Raw genomic sequence first — 19,805 nt, 5'->3', positions numbered from 1 at the left:
TGTTCATTTAAAAGGATTGAAGCCCATGGTGGGGTGGCCCCGTGCTGGGTTCTCAGCTGTTTCGTCTACCAAAGCAGCCAGCTGCTGGTGCTGGCTGGTGGTGAAACTCAGAGGACCGGCAGGTGCCGCAGAGGAGGTTGACGTCATTTCCGCTCATCCAGCAAGCATTACGGCCTTCCTGTGCTGCCTCTGCTGCCGAGGATCCCAGCGCGAGGGGCCTCCACACTTCTGTCTTCTCATCGCATCTCACTGTCTTCTCAGGTCTCCGTGACCTCATCGGCCTGCTTTAGTGACTGTATTGCGGGTCCCTTTTAAAGCTCACATCTTCTTTCCTTGGTTCCTTAGCGTGGCGGCGGCAGCTGTGGAGTATGTGCCACGCGGCCTCACCCTCTGCCCCTGACAACCTGAGTCTTCTCAGGTGGAGTCATTTCCTACTGGATGTGGGCATGGCCGTGGGGTCCTCTCGGACCAGCGGGCAGCCAGCCTGTCGGCCCCCAGCAGTGCGTAGCCGCCACCCAGTCCTCTCTGCTGAGTCAGTGGAGTGGGGACGTGCTGCGTCCCTCGGCCCTCCAGGCTTTTCCCGCCTAGTCCCAAAGCTACCCTTGGATGGTCTTACATCTCTCCCATTCCTGTTCATCCCTCATCTTGCTTAGCAGTTTCGTCTTCCAAAAATATTCCTTAACGTGTGAACAGTTTTACTCCATGTTCTTCATCCGTTGCTTTAAATAAAGCACAAAAAACCCCTCTTCCCTAAAATAATATATTAAATCTTCCATATTATATTAAGTCAAAATCCTCTTCTAATATGCTCCCATTGTCATGAACCTCATCTTCCAGTGAAACTGTTCTGTCCTCATTCCCCCCAGAACACGTCCTTGTTTATTATACACGCTAACTTCTCTGCTTAGAACGCGGTCCTTCCTTCCTTCTCGTTTTATCCTGCTTTTGAAGGCCAGCTCAAATCCCACTTTCTGAAAAAAAAAATGCTCTCCACTGACTCTTCCCGCCCAAGTAGTTGTATCCTCATCCTAAACCATTAGGGCATTTAGAAAAATCTCCCACATGCCACTTTATATTTGTGTATAACTTCTGTGTTTCTTGTCACTCCATCTATTATAAATCCCTTAAGAGTAAAGCTGACACCTTACTATGGTTTGATACTCTATAATTTTAGAACTAGCGTCCGATACAGCAAGTAGTTATTGTTGATAATGACGATGACCGTGGTGGCAAGGAGGAAGGGCCACCTGCTGCCGCCCCAGCTCCTTTCTGGTTTCATCCTCCTTACTCTTCATCCTCATTATGCCCATCGTCGAAACGTTTTTAAACACTCCCAGTCCATACGTGTGCCGTGCTGTACCCTCCTGGTTCTATCTGTTTAGACATAGTCCTTCTTTTTTTCCTATGTGTTAAACACCTTTATCTTTCAGTACCCTCAAATGCCATTTCTTCCATGAAGGCTTTCTCGATCACCCCTTTGAAATAGCAGCATGTCGGACAATTTACATGACATTCACACTCCGTGTATCTTAGATGTCTGTGTAAATGTCTTCTACAGGGATGGCTCTATCCATCTTCATGGCCTCAGCCCAGCTCTGTGCCTCACACAGAATAGGGTCTCCGTCTACTTAGGTCTTAATTATACTCCTCACTGTTGCCGGCAGGATTCAGGGCGGCTTACACAATACATAAAAGACAATAGGATAAATGAAACAGTAGCAAAATAAGGGTTGGAAACACAAAGGAAGCTAAGTGTAGGATAGCACTCAGAGTGCGTGCAGTGAAGTCTGGTCTCTCATTAGAGGTGGATTACAAATTGGCCTCTGATGTCTTCCACAGTACAGAGAGCTTGCTGGAAAGGACAGTTGGTCGTACTGTGAGGTACAGTCAGCTCCTTGATTCATCGTGATCTTAGGGAACGAGCCTGCGGCTCAGAGGAAGGACTTTATCGGCACTCAGAACTGACGGTACCTTTCCTCATGGCCCATCCTAAAGAGAACACCAGCTATGTGGAAAGTCATCCATGTAAATACAGAGTAAATACTATGTCAAGTCATTGGATGGCTTTATAAGTTCCCCTAATGCCACAATTTTGTAGCAAAATAAAGTTCAGGAAAAGAGTCAGTACAGACTGGTAAGTACCTGCTGGTGAATGCTTGACCGATACAGTTGGTTCCATGTTGAATTTTTAATTAACACACGATTCTGCAGCAGTCTGGGTGCTATTGTTCTTCCCTACAAAGAAAGCTTCATAAATCAGGTGTAGAGAATGTTTCATTACTCTGTCTTCAGGGCAGAAGTGGCAACAGGTAAGCACAGAGTCCTCTTTGAAACCGTATCTTGATTTAGTGACCTCAGTCTAACTGGAACTGAAATATAATCCAACAAGAATGGGCTTGTAGATGCTTCGATGTCCAGCAGGGCTGTTGGTGTGACGGTGGGAGGTTGGGCTGCAGAACCAGCCTGGGGCACAGAGTCGTGAATGGTTACTTGCAGCTTTGGAGGCAATGGTGTACTGAGAGGGAGAGGCGTTTCAGGAGCGGCCCAGGGCTGCTGCGGCGATAGTGCTTGTAAGAGGGAGCAGTTAGAGCGGAGAGTTCTAAAAGCAGAAGTAAAATCAGGGAGCTCTGACGAGCAAATTTTTCAGTATAAGACAAAGGGGCTGAGTCTGGGACCCCTTACGAAAAAGAATTACGAGAAAGTTCCATGGTTGGGATTGAGGACTCACTTGTGTGTGAGCTTACCCCAGAACGAACAGAGTAACACAGTGCTGGGTGCCTCTGGCAGATTTGGGTTTCATTTATACAGCCAAGATTCCCTTTCTCTTCTGGAGTAAAAAGCTTAAATAACAGTCCTGACTCAACCTTGCTGTGGGTGATAATAGAAGAAAATTACCCACGCAGAGCTAAACTTTAGCTCGGGGACCTTTTACATTTGGAGTGTGACCCGGCTTTGTGTGGTCAAGGGAGATGGAAAACATATCCATCGTATCTTTAAAGAGTGTGGAGAGGGTAGGATAAGAAAATCCTAGACTATTACAGCTATAGGCTGTCCCTTAAAGCTGGGTGATGGATTATGGCAGCTGATTTTACTATTTCTTATTTTGAATATGTTGAAATTTTTCCATAATAAAACTTTTAAAAAAAAAGCAAAACGAAAGAAGTGTCCTAGTTTTGGTGCAGTCGATGTGGGAAAGGAGAAAGGAGGGAGCAGGTTACAACTTTAATTACATAAAGAGCTGATACTTGGTGACAGTGCAGATTGGTTCAGAAAGCACGCAGCTAAATTTATGAATCGTCTTCTGTCTTTGCCATGAGATGAAGAGGGTAACCATTTTCTCTGAAGGAAAAAATACACAAATGTCTATCTTCAGTCTAAGATAACCAGGCTCTGAAAAGACTCACTGTATCCTTTGTGTATCTGGGAAACACCCTTCTCTCCTTCAACTGTAGGGAGAACTCCAGTCCTTTCACAAGCAGGAAGCCTCTTCCTGCCCAAATCTGACTTTATACCCCACGTTAAACTAATTTTGGCTTCGCCTTTGCTGGGTATCTGTACGTCCTGAAGTGGCCCCTGCCCGGTTCAAGACCAGCACATGCGACCCGTGAACTTCTCTGGCCGCCCACCCACCCGCTTCCCTTCTGTATACGCTGCTCCTGTTTCTGAGCTAATGCATTTATTACTTTCTGAAACATCATCCTTTCACTTAGAGAAGACACAGTTTTTCTTGGCAAGTCTAACTTAGTTCCACTTTCAAGATTTAATATTTTTGCCTTTGATCACCCAGCACCTAAATCTAGTCAGTTAGAGCCTCAGCATTTACGGGGTAACCAACACCAAAGGGCTGACTGCAGGCACACCTGGGATTCAGGGCAAGGTAGGGGGTGAGCGGGCACGAGGGGCCAGGGTCAAAAATGGGAGCCCACACGGTCACGTAACTCAGGTCAGGGATTTGTAAAAGTTTATCAGAGGCCGAAGGTTATGATCAGATTAAAGATGTGTTCATTACGCTCTGAGGCTCATAAGATAAGTAAAAATGACTGAAGCAGAAAGCAGCAGGTGGACAGAGGTTAACGTGGTGGGAATGGAGAGCACTGGTTCAGTTGCTACGTTTGTCTTGATATTTTAAACTTAAACCATTCTCAGTCAGAAAAACTAGTGATTTCTGCTTATCTAAACAAAAGAGTTGAGGCGATGGAGTAAGAAAAGCCCATTAAAGGATTTCCCTGGTGGTGCAGGAATCCACCTGCCAACGCAGGGGACGCGGGTTCGAGCCCTGGTCCAGGAAGATCCCGCATGCCGCAGAGCAACTGATCCCGTGCACCACAGCTACTGAGCCTACGCTTTAGAGCCCGCGAGCCACAACTACTGAGCCCATGTGCCACAGCTACTGAGCCTGTGCTCTAGAGCCCGTGAGCCACAACTGCTGAAGCCCGTGAGCCACAACTACTGAAGCCTGCGCACCTAGAGCCCGTGCTCAGCAACAGGAGAAGGCACCGCGGTGAGAAGCCCGCACGCACCGCAACGAAGAGTTGCCCCTGCTCGCCGCAACTAGAGGAAGCCCGTGTGCAGCAACGAAGACCCAACGCAGACAAAAATTGATTACTTTTTTAAGGCCCATTAAGAAAATGTGAGACTTAGAATACTGAATGGTATTTGAGGCCTCCCATTTCTCTCCCACTTTGGGGAGGGGGCTGTTTGGTTTTTTTGGTTTGGGTTTTGGGGGTTTTTGCTCATTAGGTAATATCAAAATTACTTTTAAACCCTGAGTGCACACAGGCTGGCAGTGGAGGGGGGCACCTCAGAAAGTGCTGAGCGATGGGGCGCCGGGCTGGGGTTGAAGCTCCCGCACGTCATCGGCAGAGTGCAGTCGGTGGTTTGGGACTGTTCTCTTTCTGAACCTTTTGGTTCTCTGTGTTTTGCTTGGAGCTGATGCGACTCCAAAGGGGAAATGCTAATGCTTATGGGGAAGAAGAGTTCCACTGACCCCGAACGATGGCGTGGTGTGTTCTCGTCAGTTGAGACACATTTCTTTCCCTTCCCTTCGTGAAGAGAAGCAGCCCCGAGGTGTGGACGTCGGCCTCGTGGAACAAGGCCCTGGGTGGCCTGTGCTGCCTCCGCCTGTCCCCCGCGAGGACAGGAGGCCGGGTGCCGCCCGGGGCCCTGGAGGCCGCACAGGCTGAGAGCGCGATGCACGTGCGTGAGGGGGAGACCCCAGGCCTCTTGAGGCAGAATTTCAGTATTCCTTAGGATCACAGGTGACCCCGAGAAATCCTGTGTGACGTGCAGCAGCTCCCCATGAGGTGCTGGCCTCACTCCTCTGGGCGTGCCCCACACGCCTCCCTGCTTTAACTAAGGGTAAGGTGGAAGTTATGTCAGGCTCCTAAAGTGTGTTTTCTCTCTGTGAGACGGGCTTTTAGAATTATCCTGTTAGTGGAAACGTGGGATAAAAGGTAGTAATTCAGTTATGATTATGGTTGTTCCTGATTTGGCCATTTCAGAATGAGTTGGCAAAGTACAGGAGGCAAGGCAGGCGCAGTCTGGTGAGCCCCTTGAGCTCATGCCCGGCGAGGGAGGCCGCCCTTGGAGATAGCTCACGGGAATGGTGAGCTCGTGTAACAGGGAAGCCTGGCCTGTCCTGGAAGCTCAGGGAGGTTCCCTGAAAGTATTGGAGACCAGTAGAAGAGTTGGAGCTGCCTGGGCCAGGTAGGGGTCCTAGACAGAGCAGAGACCTGTCCTGGCCACCGCGAAGTCTGCTGCGACAGGAAGAGGGGGCAGGGCACAAGGTAAACCTGCAAGGGTGGGCCTGGGCTGGCCAGACCATGGGAGACCTCGAAGGCCAGGTTGATGATACACCTTAATCCTAAGAGCAAGACGAAACCAGGAGGAGGGTTATAATAAAACAGACACTGACAAGATCAGATTTTTTTTTTTTTTTTTTACAAAATCGCTACCATGTAGAAAATGGATTAAAAGGAAGAAGAGTTGCTAGTGTACCAGTTAGGTTTGTTAGAGTGGTTCAGATGGAAATGACACGGGCTGGTGATGGACACAGAAGGAATTAAGTAATTAGACTCTGTAATGGACGGGACCTGTGTTGGATAATTGTTGAAGCTGGACGATGAATACGTGGGGTGGGTTTTCCTGTTCTTTGTAATTTTGAATATGTTTGACTCTTTTCTGCAATAACACGTTGAAACAAAAGAAATGGAAAGAGAGAGGTCCAGAGAGCAGCAGAGCCAGGGAGGAGATGGGGCCGGCTCTGGCACACAGAGTTTGGGGATCCCTCCAGGCGTCCGCAGCAGGTTGTGTGAACCGAGTGGGGACGTCTGGTCTGGTCTGGTCTGGTCTGGAGAGGAATGTGACGGCCATTGGCAATAAAGACACCAATCGCGTAGGAGTTGGATGAGATCCCTCTGGGACCAGCCTGAGAGGCGTCCTGTTTCTTATATGCAGAGAGCTCCCATGTACTATTGAGTAATCACGCCAATTACTGACTACCTTTTTTTTTTTTATTGGAGTATAATTGCTTTACAATGTTGTGTCAGTTTCTGCTGTACAATGAAGTGAATCAGCTCTATGTATACCTATATCCCCTCCCGTTTGGACCTCCCTCACCACCCCCATCCCACCCATCTAGGTCGTCACAGAGCACCAAGCTGAGCTTTCCTTTTTCTTTTTTTTTTTTTTTTACCGTCAGAAATTCACATCTTCATGCTCTTGAAAAAAACGTGCATTTCATCCGGCTGATCTTTTCTCTCTCCTAACCTCTGTTGCTTGTCTAACCCTGCGATCTGGTGCCCTCTGAAGAGACCGTCATTTACCTCCTGGTTGCTAAATCACTCACCTTTGGAATGTCTTTTCTCTGTTTGGCACTGCTGACGGTTCCTTCCTTAACTTCTCTCCTCTGTGTTATTCCTGTGTGTTCCCATCTCCATCTGCCCTTGCCAGGTTCCAAGCTGGCTTCTCTCTGGATCTCAGATGCTAAATTCAAGTCTCCAGGGCTCAGTACCTTGGCACGCTCTTCCCTCAGTGGGTTCCGTTCACACCCTCACTTCTCACCAGCCAGGCTCCTGGCTGGGTCTTCTCGTATAGCAGAAAGAATCTGGAATTGGAGTCTGAAGACTTCTGTTCCCTTAGGGAAGCGCTGTCTTTCCACGGGCAGTTCTGCTGGGCGTTTTTGGGGACATTTATGTTTTTCCAAATCCTAGATCCGAGAAAAATCGGTCAAGAAATCAAGAAAACAGGGAAGAGCGTTGTAGTTCTCCTGTAAACATAATGGTCACCGTGGAGACTTTCCTGATTCAAAGGAATCCATTGATGATGGTCCAGGGCAAGGGGGGGGGTGCTGATGTGGGGAGTCCAAGCTTCAGGTCGTCTCTGGGAGCCAGGGTGAGGTAGAGGAGCAGTGCCACCCAGTGGGTCCGTCTTCCTTGTAGGTGATGCCCAGGTATAAACGTGCATGTGTCCCTCTCTGCTGCCAAGGGTGAGTCATTCTTGCAGATAAAATAAAAACTAATCTGTTTATATACATAATATACTTTATATCAATCCTGTGAGTGGTGTTCCAAGAAATAGCAAGTTTTGGAAGCAAAGCCTTTAACTTGGCAGTTTTGATATGCGGTTCTTTGTAACGCTGTTAACCTTTAACGTTCCTTTATTCAAATACTACACGATAATGTTTGCGGCATTTTCCAGTGTGTAGATACAAGTTCTTTGTAAATACTTTAAAAGAACAAATGCAGAGAAAAATAATTTGAATGATGTGAAATAATTTGACATGAAATCAGAAAGCAATCTGAATTGGCGAAAGCAATATCAATTTCAATGGCAAAACCAAAATTAAGTCAAGCGGACAGTATTTTTTCATTGTTAGAAAAAAGAAATGAGCTTATATGAAGTACGCTGTGTGCCAACTGAGAGATGCTTTTGGGTGCAGTCTTGTGAATAAGACCATTAATACAGAATGCAAGAGATTCTTCTACACCCGGAATAGTTGTCATGAAACTGAGAGCTGGGTTATCTGGTGGAGCAGTTAATGCTGTGTGTGTTCTGAGTTTTAAGATAGATAATTTTAAAACATTAAACATATGTGGCATTGGCTTTCAGTATTTTAAGTGATTTTTATTTGGCAATTATTTTGTGTTAAATTCCCTTTTAATGTTTTGTCGAATGTCTATCAGGTAGAGGCCACTTTACATGTCATCGAAATGATAATCTTGTTATCATTTGTTCATAATAATAATAATCCTGGCATTTTTATTACATCTTTAACAGAAAAACCTCTGACACTCTTAGTGTAACCCTATCTATCACAGAAAAATGATTTACTCTTAATGGTTACTCATTATTATTTTAAAACAAGTGTCACAAAAATGCAGAACAACTAGAACTGAGGGAGTTCTGTTTCTCGTTCCTGAATCCCGAGGAGAAACACCTGTGAGGAATTTGGAAACGCCCCCTGCACCAGGCCTTGCCTTTGTGATGTGCCGGCCACTGTGCCCTCAGCGCGCACCACGTGGGCTCAGCCTGTCTTCCCGACCTCTCACCTGGACCCTTTCCTTCTCAGAGGCTCTCAGGAGTCAGGCTGCCCGTGTCCGGGCCCGACTGCCACCGCTTAGGCCCTTGGCCGGCTGGTTGCCTGTGACTTTGTTTCTTCGTCTGTGAGGAGGGGATGCGAACAGCACTGGCCTCGCGGCAGCGTAGTGACAGCCCTCAGCGGGCTCAGCGCCGTCCGGTGCGCAGCTGGTGCTCAGCGTCGGCCTCTGCTTTCTTATGACCCAGGACTGTCTCCTTTGGCGCCCCCTTTCCTGTGTTCCTTCTGTGTCGCTCCAGAAGCCTCTCCTGTGGCTGACTTTCACATTTCATTTCCATCCTGTTGTTCCTTTGTCCAGAGACTCCCACTGGGCCACCCTACCGATCCCACAGTGCTCTGCCTGTCCTGTCTCCCAGGCCCTGGCCTTTCCCATCTCAGTTCTCTCTGTTTGTCCACGTGGGTCTTCTGATTTTCCCAAATGTACTATCTCACCGTTGCTGCCACGTGTGAACTACTCCGGCCCCTCAACCACACTTCCTAGGACCTAAAAGCTATGTTCTTTGCATTGCCTGCCCAGCTAAGTTCTAAATAACTGGTAGACTGGTTTCCCCAGCCAAAACAAAGTCGAGAAGTTGAATTGTTAACAACAAAGATTGGCAAAGTAAAGCTACCACTTTGAAAGTTTGTTTTCTGTCATCCCTTTGAGTTTTCAGATAGCTTGAAAAAAATCACTATTTTTCATATAGCGTGAAGTCAGTATTTAATTTCGAGTGCAGAGAATATATTTTCTTTTATTAGATCTATAAACATCATATCCTATGTGTTTTGATGATGGAATGAAAACTATTTCTTGATCTTGTTAACATCTTTGAAGAGGTATCCAGACCTTTTGGAATGTTTTCTAGTCGCTGTTAGTGTGCCGTTTAGTCCCCAGAAACCAACTTGTGTGTCTGTTTCTCCCTCTACCCAAGGACCCCAAAACGTATGTACAGACAGTGTTGGATGTTCACAAAAAATACAACGCCCTGGTGATGTCAGCGTTCAACAACGATGCTGGGTTCGTGGCCGCACTGGACAAGGTGGGTGTGCTGGCCCATGGCTCTCTTGGGGACAGTGGCTGGCACACTGGCCTCTGACTGTGTTTTCTGTGATCTGCAGGCTTGCGGTCGCTTCATAAACAACAACGCGGTTACCAAAATGGCTCAGTCATCCAGTAAATCCCCCGAGTTGCTGGCTCGATACTGTGACTCCTTGTTGAAGAAGAGGTACTCGTGACTTTGTGTTTTTTCTTAGTAAACCTGTTTAAAATCTCAGCCTCTAGATGAGGAGTTAAAATTTATATTACATTTTACGTGTGTATGTTAAACTGTAATTTTTGTACCTTTTGAGAAAATACTGTAAACCTAATACACCTTCTTTGTCTTCCTAAACGGCACTTCACGTTACGTGTACTGTGCCCAGTTCATGTTTTTCTTACATCACTGATGTCTATAATGGCAGGCGGTGTGCGCCGTGACCCTTTAGCTAAATAGACTCCACTGGGCAGGTCCAGCTGGTGGTGACGAGGGTGGAGGTTACAGCACAAAGTCACCATTTCTCTTCACTCCCTACTTGCTCTTTTCTACTGGCCTTGATTAATTTTTTTCCAGTTGAAAATCTGCAGTAGCCCCCACTGGCTGCTTTTTAAAACAGAAGACTCTCCACATACTATAGTGTTTGCATCAGTCTGTGTACTTTTAACGTTTATTTTCATTTAACGAGTTTGTTTTGTTGCTGTTTCATAGTCTTTGTATTTTAACCATCTTATTTCTCAACTGGTATTTTTCCTAATCAATGTATGTGTATGAAGCACTAGAGGCAACGTGTCTCATATGGTTTTCTTCTCTGTGTTGTGGTTTTTGAAGTTCTCACTTAATTTTTTGTGTGTGTGTTTTGGTTTTCATCAGCATCTCTTTCACTGAGGAGTAGCTTTTTTCAGTTTAGAAATGCTCAAGGCTTATTTTCCTATTCCAAATATCACACCAACAGATTTTGCAGTAGTTTTCCGTGCCCCACAACCATATTGGTTTGATATCAGTAAATTGTATTTTAAGCCGCTCTCAAAGGCTCGTATAATCCCATTACAAAAAAAGACTGAGAACACCTACACTACCAAGCAGAAGACTACAAACAAGTCTCACTTAGAAGAGAGTTGTGGGAATCCTAAGTAAAATGTTAGCAAACTGAATTTATCAGCGAACTAAAGAAGAACGGTCCAGAACATAGCATAGCTTTCTAGGAATGAATGCAAGGATGGCTCAACAGTAGTAAATCTAATGTAGTTGACTTTATTAACTGAGAGCTGTATGAACAACTATGTGGTCTTCTTGATTGACATGAGAAAACATTTGATAAGGTCAGTAGCTATCTCTCTCTTAACTTTGCCGGAAAGTGATTTGCCCAAGGCCCAGTGCAAATTGAGTATTTGATTTTTTCCCCCTACTTATCACAATGCTTGTCTAATGTATAATTTAGCAATTCTAGTCAGATCCACTGATGTATTCATTTCAGGAGTGAAAATGGACTTTAAATTGGGATGCCTCTTCTGACCCGATTTCATTTTTTAGGCTCTATAAAATGAAAGTTTTCAATATTTTAAATATGTAGGTACTCTCATAGAGCTCCAGTTTGTTTGGCAGAGTACATAGCTTCTTTTTTAGCCATTGTCTTTTTAGAAATTTTCTCATCAAGTCTCTTGATAGATTTTTCTTCAGTTAAGGCTGCTGAAGCAGACAGAATGGTGGATAGTTCCAAAAGTGCTGCTTTAATGAGCGCGTGTCAGTGACTAGACTCCAGTGGGCACTAAACTAACTTCTTTCAGGAGAGATACAGCCCTGACCTCTCAGTGAGAAAAAGAGAGGGAAGAATGGACCTTCGGAGCCAACTGTTCTTAAATAGGAGCCTGTCTGGTGGTTGGATCATTTTATATGAATTTATAGGGGTCTTGTTTATAAAGGACTCTTGGGATAAAAGCTTTAAATTTGTATTTACCCTGAAATCACCTTTCAATTAATATTTACTCATAGAATAGAGTGAATGAATCCGTTGTTAAAGGGCAAGCATCTATTTTGTAGACATAATGACAAACGGAAGGCAGCACTTGAGAAGTGGTTTAAAAACCCCTTTCATTGTCTTTAATTATTAGGCCATTAAAAGGTGTTTGTTTGGGTTTTTTTCAAAGTTAACTTAAAGCATATTGTAGAATGCAATTAGAAAAGTGAAGCTCATTTACTTACATTTAAATGGATTATCTTAAAGGAAAACTTGGTTCAGAATGTTTTGGGAAACTTTTAACAAGTATCTTCTGTTCAGTTTCACTGTGGATATTCTAAATGATCATATGGGAGAATAGATTATGAAATTGAGACACGATATAAGATTGACAGGTTGCCACAGGTAAGGAGAGCTAACTTTCCCTCTTCCACCTGTTCATCTGAAAAGAACTGAGCATTTGAATGTTCAGAACCACAGTCTGATATGGCAGTTTGGCTCAGTGGTGCTTGTTTAGTAAATGTTTGCTGATTTGTTTTAAAACACTATGCCTTTAAAAATTTTTCAGTTCCAAGAACCCAGAAGAAGCAGAACTAGAAGACACGCTCAACCAAGTGGTAAGGTGCTGGGTAGTTATGTCACTATGTTGTAACCTTTTCTCTGACAAGTGGCTTTAAAGTTATTTATATGAGCTATCTGGAATGTGGAAAGTAGTAGAATCATTTATTTTCTTTCGAATCTATGATTTTACTCCCTATGTTGAGTCATTAATTTTAGCATTTGTACTTTCCTCATTAGTACTAAGTGTAGAGCAACTTAATGTGATTTAAGGGGTTGATGAAAATATTTACTTTAAAGATTACAGGACAGTATTTTTTTTAACTATTTTTTAAAATTTATTAAAAATTTACTTTTGGCTGTGTTGGGTCTTCGTTGCTGCACGCGCGCTTTCTCTTGTTGCGGTGATCGGGGGCTACTCTTCCTTGTGGTGCATGGGCTTCTCATTGCGGTGGCTTCTCTTGTTGTGGAGCACGGGCTCTAGGCGTGCGGTCCCAGTAGTTGTGGCTCGCCGGCTCTAGAGCGCAGGCTCAGTAGTTGTGGCGCACGGGCTTAGTTGCTCCGTGGCATGTGGGATCTTCCTTGACCAGAGCCCGAACCCATGTCTCCTGCATTGGCAGGCGGGTTCTTAACCACTGCGCCACCAAGGAAGCAGGACAGTATTTTTTGTCGTCATAAATGTTGGCATACAGGGCCGGACAAGACAAAGCACACGTGTTGGTTTCTGGCCTGTGTTTGGTGACAGATTGTAAGTGCGTTAAGTGTGCTCTCGTGGTGGCTTTCTAGATGGTGGTCTTCAAGTACATAGAGGACAAAGACGTGTTTCAGAAGTTCTATGCGAAGATGCTGGCCAAGAGGCTCGTCCATCAGAACAGTGCAAGTGATGATGCCGAGGCAAGCATGATCTCTAAGTTAAAGGTAAGTGTCGTCGCTTCCTGAACGATTCCAGCTTAAGTCATTGAAGTTCCTAGTCTCTCCAGGTTATCAGTTGGGCAAAGCCGTCAATCAGTGATAACGCGGAGTCCGTGCAGGGTGAGCTCTGCTACTCCGCTACCGAGAACCCACCACAGTTGTGATAAGCCCAGGTCTCCCCTCATCAGGCCTCACGTGCTCTCCCGACCACCCTACCTGCCCAGCACACACACCCGGGGGCCCTTCTGTTCCAGCCGAGCCCTGCTCGACGCCCAGCGCCCGCTCCTGCACCTGTGGCCTCAGCTCTGTCCCCGCCACCAAGAATTGCTCCACGTGGCGTGGCCCGTACTCTTGTGCTGTTGGCCTTGAGGGGGCGGGGTGTTTTGTTTTTTTCTGGGCTTGGTTAACAATTAGTAACCCCACGTCTGCAGGAGGACAGAAAGCGTCAGTGTTAGTTTGCTGTTGAGTATTTCTTTCCTTATTCGGCCGCCTCTGCACTTAGCCTGCTCGCTAGCCTGTCAAATGCTGCTACATGTTTTGCAGTATATTTCACTTGGACCCGAAGTTATAGTTCCACGGGCATCTTGTTCAGCTGGGCTGCCGTACCAAAATACCATAGACTGAGTGGCTTGAACAAGAGAGGTTTATTCTCAGAGTTCTGCAGGCTGCCGGGAAGTCCAAGATCAAGGTCCCAGCCAGTTCAGTTTCTGGTGAGGGCTCTCTTCCCAGCTTGCCTGGGGCCGCCCGGCCACGTCCTCCCACGACAGGGAGCGGGGTCGGGGGCACCCTCTCCGTCTCTTCTCACAACCACCCTAATCCCAACGTGGCGGAGGCCCGCCCTCATGACCTTTTCTAAACTTAATTATCTCTCTGTGACCTGACTTCCAAATGCCATGAGCACAGGACTGGGGTAGGGGCACCGTTCAGTCTGTGGTAGTGGATGAGAGACATAGCGAACTATGTCATCTTGGTGTTCCCCCACGGGGTCAGAAATCCTTGCTCTTTGGGCCTGCGTGATAGTTACTGTGTGTATAAAGTCGTAACCATTCCATTTATAACTATAATTTTTGATAGTGTATGAATTTTAATCAGTGCATGTTTATACCCTGAGATACAGTTAAATGTTAACTACCTTTAGTAATTCGGTTAAGCGTCCGTCATGTACTGTGGTCCCCATCGGAGTCCCTGTATACATTTATATTTCTATAGAAATTAATAAGGCAGTTATCTGGGTTCATTTCAGCAAGCTTGTGGTTTCGAGTATACCTCTAAACTTCAGCGGATGTTTCAAGACATTGGTGTAAGCAAAGATTTGAATGAGCAGTTCAAAAAACACCTGACGAACTCGGAGCCCCTGGACTGTGAGTATGCTTGGGTTTCCGAGCTTCCTTTACAGGCAGGGTTCTCGGAGGAGGTGGCGCTCTTTGTAGCTAGTGAGAGAGATGGTGGATGCCCTATCAGAAATTCAGGGACAGGTAAACAGGAAGTCCTCCCCACAGGCACTGCCCACCTCCTGACTTGTGTGGTGACAGGAGGTGACAGCCTTGGAAGCGTGTTGGCCTTTCCCGGAGGGCCGAGCCGGGCGGGTGGCTTGCGTCCAGGTCCTGAGCCCCGGCCCCTTCTCCTGGCTGACGTGGCCGCCCCACCCCAGGCGTTTGCCATCTCGGGGCTCCACGCACAGTTTAAGTTTCAATGAATGTTTTTTAACCTTAGTTTAATTCCATTCTAGCAGTTTTTTTAATTATAAGAAACTGAATTGGCTGTATAGATAACAGAGTCAGACATGGCTTCCGATTGCCGTTGGGGGTCGGGACAGGCGGGTGCCCGGCCTCGTTTGTGGAGGCCAGCTGGGCTCCTGCTGTGAGGTCTGCCTGCTGCAGGAGGTGGCAGGTGACGCTGACATCATCATGTGATTTTATCTTTTTAAATGAAATACGAGGTTTGTACTTTTCCCAAATTGAAAGCACTATTTCACTGTTCAACTTGACGGCCGTGCCAGCGGACTTACTGTCAGCCATCTGCGATGATGACATGACTGTTACAAACAATGTATAGGTTGTATGTGTGTTAGATATGTATAGTCCGTGTGCTATACACAGAGTAATCTGTGCTACACAGAACAATGAAGTCGGTTTACTTTGGGGTTCTCGTTGTCTAGAGTTTGGGGCTCTCATGCCATCCATGCCTGGTGGGCTCAGGTGCGCCTCAGGGGGACTGAGGGTTATTCATGGCAGAAAACTAAAGCAGGTGCAGCCAGACAGGCACACAATGTTGTGTAATTCTGCGTTAGAAGAGAAATGAAAAGCTCACTCTTCGGAGGAGGGAATTTCTGGCTCTTCTTCCCTTTACTGAATTTAATTGAAATTAAATGTGTTCAATCCTTAGTTTTATATTAAAGCAGGATTTTTCACTCAGTATGCTTTCTTTTAATAAAAAGCAATCCATGTTTATCTGACATGTGGCACTTTTCAGTTCATGAGGCTAATTACGTGTACTCCTGGATTTTTCCCCATCCCCCCAGTGGACTTCAGCATTCAAGTTCTGAGTTCTGGATCGTGGCCCTTTCAGCAGTCTTGTACGTTTGCCTTGCCGTCGGAGGTAAGGATGACTCTGTCGTCTGTTCGTTCCCTTCGTGTTGAGCAAAGGTGAAAAGGGGCAGCCTCCACCATTATACACGTGCTGTCTGCAGGAGGCCTTCCTGCTGGTCGGCCACGTGGCATTAAACGGGGTGGTGCTAAGGCAGCTGCGAGCCCCGGGCAGGGCAGGAGATCCAGAGGTGCGCCACCTCTGTTCCACCTCAACAGCGTGTTCATTTACATGGTCATTTACTCTCGAAAGTAGAACCTAACAGTTCTGCGATGAACATCGTGGTGGCACCTACTTGTCTGGAGCTAAAAACTTTTGGATTGTACCTTCAAATGCTTAAATCAGCGTGCTTTTTTGCAAGAGAGTAAACACTTGATATTTGTATTTTACTGTTCTGTAAGCATTTTGTCCGGTAAACTTGGACCAGTGTTTTTTATTTAGAGATGTTGACTGTAGAATATGGTGAGATATATATTCCACAAATGCTCTTCCCCCTCTGTATCCAGCTGGAACGGAGTTACCAGCGATTCACAGCGTTTTATGCCAGCCGTCACAGTGGCAGAAAATTGACATGGTTATATCAGCTGTCAAAAGGAGAATTAGTAACAAACTGCTTCAAAAACAGATACACTTTGCAGGTAAGATCACCTTTTTATTTTGGATTTTTTTTTTTTAAGTATAAATGAAGACAAGTTACAGAAATATAGTGTTTCACGCAACAAAATCTGGAGTCAAGCTTCTGGCAAAATAATATCGTGGTTAAACAGCTTGGATTTTTAAGAGTCAGCGGAGCTGAGTTCTTACTCTCTGTGGCTAAGGGAGAAGTTACTTAATGACACTGAGCCTCACTTTTCTCCTCCACAAAAGGGCGGGCGGGTGTCAGTGCTTCGACTCTGTGTGTGGTGTGAAAAATAAGGGAAATCATGTATTTAATAAGTGTTGGGTACAGCTCCTGCCTGACACACACTCAGTGGTCAGAGAGTAGTTTAAAAAGCTGGAGTTTCATGAATTTAATTACGATAATAGCTCTTCCCCTTCGACGGGGCAGTTTCGCGTTGACAGCCACCTCGGCGCTCACTGCGGTGCTGCGTGCTGTGTGATGATAACGGTAACTTAGGCTCCGTTTTGTATCTGGGAAACGGAGGATCAGGCAAATTTAAGTGACTTCCTCTGGCTCCGGGCTGATACGCAGCAGAGACGAAACTGCAGTTAAGGTCTCTTACGTTAAAGAATCCACCTTGAAGAGGGTTTCACTAGTGTGCTTATAAAAACAATTATAAATCTGTTGTTAAGTGTTAAGAAACTTCTGACTGCATTCTGCAGACTCAACCTGCTCATTAATTGAAACTTTTAATAGTTCTACCCTGATAAAAGTGTTTGATATTCTGTTACACCAGGTCCAGAGGTCTTTATCCACTTGAATGTGGATTTCTCTACAGCTGACCCTTGAGCAGTGCGGGGGTTAGGGGCACCCGTCCTCCATGCAGTTGAAAATCTGCACATAGCTTAAGAGTTGGCACCCTGCGTCCACGGTACCCTGTATCCACGGTTCCCTTGCATTTGGATTCAACCAACCTCCGATCTGTAGCACTGTGCTGTTGACTACTGAAAAACAAAATCCACATATAAGTGGACCCACACAGTTCAAACCTGTGTCAAGGGTCAATTGTACGACTGGAAATTTTTCTTTATTCCCAGGTGTTCATAGAAGAGTCTGTGAGTTCATACTTCAGTACCTGAAATCTCAGTGCCCCTTTTTTGATAAGTGGACATTCTGTAAACTTTACTGAGATAATCTACGTAAAAAGACACCCATCTAAGTGTACAGTTGGAGTTATGACAAATGTGGACACCTGTGGGGCTACCACCAAGCTGTGGAACATTTATCAGAGACTCGTTTTGCTTTTGGTCACTGCCATCAGAGATGAGAGGCCCCTGCTCATCTCAGGAGAGACCTCACAGCTGTCGGTCTTGCCCCCCCGCACCCCGTGCCCCCCGGGCCATTTTCCTGGCCGCATCGTGAAGTCTGTCAGAGGCACTCACCCTGCCCACACTGCCGCTGCTGCCCCCCCCTCCCGTTGACCAGGGTTTTGCCTGGACAAGTGGCGGTGCTCATGGCCCTTTAGTTGTTGCCGCGGGTTATGGAAGAGGGGAAGGGAGGAGGGGTTCCCATGGGGCGTGTGGCACAGCGCCCAGGCTCCCCCAGGAGTGGAGCGCCCTCCCTCAGCGGGCGTCGTTCCCTGCACAGCTTGAGAAATTAAAACCAGTGCATGCTGCCTGGTGCACGGTTTGCTAAAAATACCTCAGAGCGGTTGTGGTTTGCTTTAAACCATTTAAACTTTACATAGTGAAGTACTTAGGATTAAAAAAAAAAAAAAACAAAAAACACCCAACTATAATACAGCTCAGCGCACAGGTTCCTCTGTCAGTGGTGTACCAGACACAGTTTTCTTTAGTATTTGTGGAAAAGCAAATTTAAAGATGGATGCTCAGTGCTTCTGTCTACACTGGCTGAGTACCTCTGTGTTCATCTATATAGAATGAGTGTGGCTGCATATAGATGGTGTGTACACTTAACCCTTGAACCACATGAGCTTGCACCTCACGGGTCGACTCTTAGGCGGGTTTTTTCCGTAGTAAATACTACGCAGCCCGGATCCGCGGTTGGTTGAATCTGGATGTGGATCCTCGGGTGGGGAGGAAGCACATACCCACGGGGCCGCCCAGCTGCTCAGGCTCGGCGCCCCTAACCCAGCCCTGCTGCGAGGCGTTCAAAGGCCAGCTGTATTTATACAGACAAAGCATCTGGAAGAAAGTTCAAAATCACTTGAATGTTTGGAAAGGTGGAGAATGACGTCTTTCAGGAAAATGTGGCATCGTGGTGGAATTATGACGCTTTGTATTCCCTTTTAGATCTGCTTTGGTTTTTCGCATCCGTTTGGAGAATTGGTTTCATGAGTAGGTTCTTCCCGCTGAGGCTCTGTACTCTGGGAGTTGTCCGCGCGTTTAGGTTTTGCCTCTCTTTCTTTCATGTGGGGACCCGAAGGCGTCGACGTTCCAGATGGCCATCCTGCTCCAGTACAACACAGAGGACGCGTACGCCGTGCAGCAGCTGACAGACAGCACCCAGATCAAAATGGTATTCCTCCCGCCAGCCCCTCTGCTGTGGGAAGCTGTGGGGGGAGGGGATGGGGGGTCTTCTTTGATTGGAAATGGTTATCTGTCTTATGAACATGAATATGTTCTCATTCTAGGGCTCAAGGCATGGTTTTTTCAAATACTAATTTTTAAACTCAATGTAACATATACCTACACACACACACACACACACACACACACAACATGTACACATGATATGCTTTTCTCTCATTCATTTAGCTTGTCCTTAACCCTCTTTCCAGCTAAGCTTTTTCTTACTAAACTTAAATTTTCACTTAATGTTATTCTTCCTATTAATCATTTCTTTATTGAACTATTTCATGTAACATAAAATTCACCATTTTAAAGTATACAGTTCAGTGGTTTTTCACAGGGCTGTATAACCACCGCCACTATCCAGTTCCAGAACATTTCCATCACCTTCAGAAGAAGCCCAGTACCCACTAGCAATAGCTACCCTTTACCTGCTCTCTCCCCAGCCCCCATGACCACTGCTCTGCTCTGCTCTCGCTCTCGCTGTCTCTCTCTCTCTCTGGATTTGCCTGCTCTGGACATGTCATATAAGTGGAATAATACGACACGTGGCTTTTTGTGTCTGCGTTCTTTCACTCGGCATAATGTTTTCAGGGCTTATCCACGTGGGAGCACGTATCTATATTTCATCCTCTTTTTATGGCCAACATATGTTCCAGTATATGGGTGGACCACCTTATGTCTATCCATTCATCATGTTGATGGACATTTGGGTTGTTTCCACCTTTCAAGTCTTTGTATGAACATATTCTCAGTTCTCTTGGGTATAAATCTAGATGCGGAATTGCTGAGTCATGATAACTTATATTTATCTCTTGAAGGAACTGCCAGACTGTTCCGCAGTGGCTACACCAGCTTGTATTCTTTCTCCACATCCTTGCCAACATTAGTAGTTATCCATTTCTTTCTTAAATTATACGCATCCTAGTGGATATGAAGTAGTGCCGCGTTGTGGTTATTTGCATTTCCCTAACAACTAATGATGTTTATG

General features: G+C 45.9%; 1 protein-coding gene across 6 annotated transcripts in view; it reads left to right on the top strand.

Annotated features, from left to right (window-relative positions):
- CUL1 (cullin 1) overlaps positions 1–19,805 on the top strand; it is a 107,791-nt gene that overhangs the window by 82,317 nt on the left and 5,669 nt on the right. For all 6 annotated transcript variants that reach the window (XM_032642341.1, XM_032642343.1, XM_032642340.1 and 3 more), the window contains exons 10-17: positions 9,508–9,615; positions 9,695–9,801; positions 12,135–12,183; positions 12,911–13,042; positions 14,280–14,397; positions 15,558–15,634; positions 16,129–16,260; positions 18,669–18,761. In XM_032642341.1, coding sequence (XP_032498232.1) covers positions 9,508–9,615; positions 9,695–9,801; positions 12,135–12,183; positions 12,911–13,042; positions 14,280–14,397; positions 15,558–15,634; positions 16,129–16,260; positions 18,669–18,761 — 816 coding nt within the window. The remainder of the gene's footprint in view (positions 1–9,507; positions 9,616–9,694; positions 9,802–12,134; positions 12,184–12,910; positions 13,043–14,279; positions 14,398–15,557; positions 15,635–16,128; positions 16,261–18,668; positions 18,762–19,805) is intronic.

This window comes from Phocoena sinus, chromosome 9 (genome assembly GCF_008692025.1).
Source record: "Phocoena sinus isolate mPhoSin1 chromosome 9, mPhoSin1.pri, whole genome shotgun sequence".
NCBI lineage: Eukaryota > Metazoa > Chordata > Mammalia > Artiodactyla > Phocoenidae > Phocoena > Phocoena sinus.
Note: the sequence above shows the minus strand (reverse complement) of the source record. Positions and strands in the feature narration are given on the sequence as shown.